Raw genomic sequence first — 6,000 nt, forward strand, 5'->3', positions numbered from 1 at the left:
GAACGTTTCATGGCTCCAAGCAATGCTCTTAAACCTAGAAGTAAAGATGACATTGCAAATTTTTCTGTCTTACAGTGTTATAAAAGAGTCCTTACAGATGTGCATCGAATATAGAAAGAAATCACTATAAAGGAATAAAAGTCTACCATTGAAGAGGGTACAGGTACACTGCTACCTTGTTTTACCTTGCTTAATTTGAGGAGCTAAGCCTCTTACTCAGTTTGTCAGCTCAGAGGAAGGCCTTCATAACACATCATCTATATAAGCAGAGCAGCTGTAGGTCCAAGAATACTGTTTACTGACTGTGCAAGATTCTTTGTCCTCAGTTATACGAAAGGAATCAAAATTTTTATTCTAATTCTTTTCTTAAGAAAATGAAGGCATTTAAAAATCCCAAAGTGCACTTTTCCCCTCTGTGGGGAAGTGTTTACAACCACGTCATGGGAAGGTCAAGAAATGTCATTTTGTTAATCCTTTAAACCAAATGAAAACTGGCTCTGAGACTCTAACCTGCTAGGATGCCAGGGAAATTCAGTCTCGGGCATTAATGGGGTTTTCTCCACTTCTTCAACTGCCACAGAACCATGGGACAAAGATCCTGGGGAGTTATGGCAGATAAACATCACGGGAGGTGACCAGCCCTTGATCTGCCCCATTCACCTCTGAAATGCCTGTTGCCCAAGGCCACACGGTCAGACACGTGACCACCTTCCTCATGCCAGGCTTGGCTATCAGATCATCTCCAAGCCTGAGAATCCGGCTCCCCAAGGCTCAATCTTCCCAGGAAGGCCCCACAGCCCTCCCTCCTGAGACCTTGGCTCTCCTCCAGGATTTGGGGGTCCCCGTGCTCCCACATCTGGGGTGATCCTTCCTTTTCTGTCCTCCAGCCCCTCCCTCCTCACACTCCTCATACAGCGCCACCCCCTTAGGAGCTTTTCTCTTTTGAGAACAGAAGGCAGAAGTCTTCAAACAGTACCTGTTTCTCAGCAAGAGCAAGAAAGCACAAAGTCTTGCCACCTCCTTGAAGTCAGGAACGAAAAAATAATGGAAGAACAAACATCAATTACTGTGACGAGTTATCCTGCCACCCTTATTTCTAACTGTTAGGGGAGCTGGATTGAGATGCACCTCAGGCCCTGTGTCCATGCCCAGACCCTGTTTCCCTGCATTGAATCGATGATCTGGATGAAGGTTCTTCCAGCCAGTCCTTTCCCTCCTCGGTTCGGACGCATACGTTCCACTTGAGCCCATGACCCTGAGCTGCCGACCCCAGAGGCTGGGAGCATGGCCTGAAGCCCGGGTTTTGCCTTTGGAAGGGATGCTCTTGACCCTTGGGGTATTTAGGAGCTCACAAAACTGAGGAATAGCCAGGAGGCGTGCAGTTGGGGGGCGTCCTCAGCAAACTAAGACCTTACTGGTCTCACTGTGTGTATCTGACTTGAATCCTGTTTCCCTCCTAGGGCCTGGGGTGGGGTGAGAAGGGCAGGGCCTGGAGACCCTCAGCAGCTCCCTCAGATGCCCACTGTTTTGTCTTGCCAACCCCATCCCTGTAGCAGGGCCAACGTAATCCTATTTTCTCTCCTTGGTCCTCCCGGCACCTTGTCTTTCAGCCTGGTATGCCCACCCCCTTCCCTCTCTACCACCCCATCCTCTGCCAGATCCCAGCCTCAGTGCCCTCTGCCCTCCAGTGGACTCTGCTGTCGAGCTGGAGCATATTCCTACAGTCCCTCTGGGTCCACGTGGCCTGAAATAGTGTTCCCGTCATCCTCTGGTCCAGGGGTCCCCAACCCCCAGGCCTGTTAGGAGCCAGGCCGCACAGCAGGAGGTGAGTGGCGAGCGAGTGAAGCTTCATCCGCCACTCGCCATCGCTCGCATTACCGCCTGGAGCATCCCCCTACCCCTACCCGCCGGGTCCGTGGAAAAATTGTCTTCCAGGAAACCGGTCCCTGGTGCCAAAAACGTTGGGGACCGCTGCTCTGGTCCACTCCACCAACTCCTCTCCTTCCTTCAAAGCACTCTCTTCAATAAGGCTTTCTTGGTCCCTAACGGGATGAGTCTCCTTCCCTTGGGCCCCAGTCCCACGTTGCATCTGCTACGGCCCCTCCACAGTTAACTGTTTTCTGAGGATGTGTTTCCTCTTCCTTCTAGATGGCAGGTCCTTGAGGTAGGGTCTTGACCAAGTCAGCTTTGCATCCGCATGGCGCCGGGCAGGTGGGGTGCGTGGGGCTGGCCCCTGCAGGTGCTCACACACCTGGTCTACTTTGACTCTCGGGCTGTCCCACCTGGATTATTGCATGGCAGCCAAGCAGGATGCGGGCCAGCCCTTTGACTGATGTCCCCTCCCTGTGCCTTCCTTTGGGTCATTTCCCCTCTGGGGAACCTCCCAGAGTGAGGCTGCTGAAGAAAATGGGCAAGAATTCTGCTCTTTAGAAATGTTTTTGGGGGGATGGGTAGAGAAGGAGGGGGAGGAATTTAAAAGAGACCTTCCTGTGCCCAGGACCAGCTGGGTCATCCTCAGGAGTTGGAACAGGCCTCCATAGCGATTTCTGAGACTACCTTTGAGAGCCTGATAAAGTTCCACTCTCAGGAAAAAAATGTGTCTACCTACACCCAAGATTCTGCTCACTGCTTCCCAGAGCTCCAGACCCCCTGCCCCCGATCCATCTTGGGATATCCTCAGGCTCTGTGGACCCTGGGTTAAACTGCCTGGTCTGGTCCATGCTTCTCTTTATAGATGAGAACTTTAAGCCTCAGAGATCACAGAGATTCCCCAAGGTCACAGAGCCGACTGGTGGCCACTCCTGGTCCAGAATTGCCCTGTGACTCCTGGTCCCGAGACCCTCCCACGTAGCCATGCAGCTTCTGCAGGGGTAGAGTGGGATGGGGGTGACATGGAGACGACTCCATGGTTCCTCTGCCTTCTCCCAGGTTACCCCTCGGACCTGCTCCCACTGCAGCGGCCAGTGGAGATGGGAGGCTCCCTGAGCAAAGATGCAGAGCTGGGTCCTCCAGCTGCCGGGGATGGGGGAGAGGCTGCCTGCTGGACAAGCTCCGAGGGGCTGAGTTGGGGAAGTTTGGGTTGCTGTGCCCTTCAGTGCAGCCTGGCAGGAAGCAGGCAGGGGTAATGGATGCCCTTGGACAGCTGGGAGGAAGCAGCAGGGAAATGATGGCGGGGGGGAGGGGGGCAGGAAGCAGGCTCCCTGCCACATCCTGTCGTCCTATCTGGAGGCCACCTCTGCTTCTGGTGCCTGGTGCTGGGGGGCGGGACGGTTCTGGGGAGATGGAGGGGGCAGGAGCTTCTCATTACCCAAGTTAACCAAGAAAGAGGGGCTGGAGACGGGGGAGGGAACCACGGCAAAATGCCTTTAGGATGTAATTTGCAATAACCAAATTACAAATTTGGCTGAGTCCTTCCTGACCCCAGACAGGGCATAAGTGAATCACTGTGGTACCTGGGAATTGCCAGCTTCCTGCGAGCATCAGTATTCTTGGACACGTGTCTTTTGAATGGCATAGTGTTAAGTCAAACATGAACTCAAATCTCAGCCTCACCACTAATTAGCTGGATAATGGGACAAACTCCTGAGCCTCTCTGAGGCTGTGGTTCTGGAGGAGAAGTTGGCGGTCACAGAGCCTGCTGGAAGGCGGCTCCCATGCTCTCCCATCCTTGGTTAACTCCCCAGAACATTCCTGAGCTGGTGGGGTCTCTGTCCCTCCAAGCATGAGACTGGTGTTCCTCCCAGATTGTATTTGTATTTTTTGTTAGAACGAGTGACCATAACTTGGTGTAAGATGCTGGCAAGCCTCCCTTCCCGGCCAGCTGGCAGCATCCCCATCTTGGACACATCTGTCCACCGGCTCAGGAAGGCTCAGGGTGTGGGCATTCCTGCTGGGGTCTCCTCCTCCAGTTGCAGCTGCTTCCTCGGGGTTCTGACCAGACCTCTCCCCCCGGGGTCATTTTTTTCCCCACCCTTGTGGGATCTGCAAACCATGTCCCCAATTGCTGACTGCCCTCGATACAGTAATACAACCTGAAACCAATGACTGGCTGATCTCCAAGCTCCCCCTTATTTTCCCAGCAGGAGGGGTACTTACTTATTTCTGTTTTCAGTGCCCATCTTTTCCTCTCTTTCTTCTCTCCCTGTTGGTGGCTCTGGCTCTAGCACTTTTCTGCCAGCTGGAATGGGACCTCTAGTCTTTTCTGAAGACCTTCCCTTTCCAGTTAGTCTGCATTCATTCATTCATTCAGTTATCAAACATGTACTGTGCCCCTACTTTGTGCCACGCCCTGATGAGTGCAAACAGGCATCCACCTGCCTTTGTGGAGCTGACGTTCTCCTGGGGGAGATCCAGCTGGCCTGGATAATCTCACAGCGAATAGAATCACAGAGATAAGTGCCAGGAAGAAAAGGCCTGGGGAACTAAGAAACTGTACTCAGTGTGAACAGGACGGAGTGTGAGGATTCAGAAAGGCTTCCCTGAGGAAGTGATGTAGGAACCCAGATCAGGAGTGAGCCAGGAGGTGCCTGGGAAGGGAGGGATGGTGGGTGAAGACGATAGTCTGGTGGGGGGTTTTGTGCAAAGACCATTTCCCGAGACCAACGGCTCTCAACTTCGGTGCTCACTTGTGAGAGCTTTGAAAAGCACGGATGCCTGTGCTCCGTTCTCAGCAGTCCTGATGGAATTGGTCTGGAGTGTGGCCTGGGCATCAGGGGCTTTACAAGTCAAGGTGAGAACTACTACCCTAGTAGGTCTCCTACCTTTCAGGGAGTGAATTTCCTGATCATATCTTTTCCGGACACTTTTTTCAGAATCAGGTAAGAACAAATAGGCTGAGCATTTTCAAACATTCCATTTCTTCCAGAAGAAATCAAAGAAACCCACATCCAGAAATCCCTTTGTTAAACTCCTATATATAAGAACAAAATAAAATGAGTAAAAAAATGGTGAAAGTTATCAGCCAGCAATGCACTCATCAGGAAGAAGTCCCCATTAATAATGGTCTAAACATAAATAGGGATTGTTTCCCTCCGACAACAAAGAAGTCCAGAGGTGGACAGTGGCTGGCTTTAGTTCAGCCTCTAGGTCTCGCTCTCAGGGCCCCAGGCCCCATGAGGCCCTCGTCTTCCCTGCGATCTGGCTTCTCGTCTCACACTTGTTACTTCATTGTTGCAGCACAGCTGCTGCAGCACCAGACATCTTGTCTTGTCTTCCAGACAGGAAGGAGGAGGAAGCTGTGTCTCCCTCCAGCTATGCTTCTCCCTTATCAGGATAGACTTCCCCAGACACTCACCCTTCTCCCACCACGGATCTTACATTGGCTGACACTGTGGCACACGGTCACCTCCAGGAGTGAGGGCAACTGGGAAGTAGAATGCCCACCTGTCTGGTCTCCAAAGTATAGAGAGAGGGAAGGGAGGAAGAGGGTTGGGAAAGGTGTTGTCACACCCAGTGTGGTTAAGGGACCCACACCTTGGACCAGAAATGTCTCTCTGGACCTCTCCTCCAGGCCTCCCTGAAGTCCACACTGTGGACTTCAAACTTCTTTCTGTCGTGAAGGTTGCCGACACCTCCCTGGGCTGTTTGGTTTTCTCTTCCTTTGCTCGTAACAGCAGTCTGTTGCTTCCTAGGACACCTTGTAATGGGACCCAAAGGGGAAAGAGGATTTCCCGGGCCTCCAGGAAGATGTCTCTGTGGCCCTCCCATGAATGTGAATAACCCTTCCTACGGGGAGTCTGCGTATGGACCCAGTTCCCCACGAGTTCCTGTGGTAAGACTCTTCTGGGCGGAATCTGGGGTGGTCACCCCTCAGGACTCTTCACGTGATTGATGCTCCCCAGGCTTTGTAAAAGCCTTTTAGTAAAACTTCCTCCGTTATACTGGGCATAAGCTCGTTACAGGAACTTGGAAAATAAGGGAAAATCAAAAGAAGAAAACCAAGGTTGTGGGTCTATTTCGGAGTATTTTCTTTGTCTTTTTTTTTTTTTTTTTTTTTTTTTT

The 6,000-nt window shown here is 52.0% G+C and overlaps 1 protein-coding gene across 2 annotated transcripts in view; it reads left to right on the forward strand.

The window, feature by feature from the left end:
* Nucleotides 1-6,000, forward strand: part of COLQ (collagen like tail subunit of asymmetric acetylcholinesterase) — a 64,484-nt gene that overhangs the window by 52,181 nt on the left and 6,303 nt on the right. For both annotated transcript variants that reach the window (XM_024747732.1, XM_024747724.1), the window contains one exon: nt 5,631-5,770. In XM_024747732.1, the coding sequence (XP_024603500.1) occupies nt 5,631-5,770 (140 nt within the window). The remainder of the gene's footprint in view (nt 1-5,630; nt 5,771-6,000) is intronic.

Source organism: Neophocaena asiaeorientalis, unplaced genomic scaffold, assembly GCF_003031525.2.
Source record: "Neophocaena asiaeorientalis asiaeorientalis breed wild unplaced genomic scaffold, Neophocaena_asiaeorientalis_V1.1 scaffold33, whole genome shotgun sequence".
NCBI classification, from domain to species: Eukaryota; Metazoa; Chordata; class Mammalia; order Artiodactyla; family Phocoenidae; genus Neophocaena; species Neophocaena asiaeorientalis.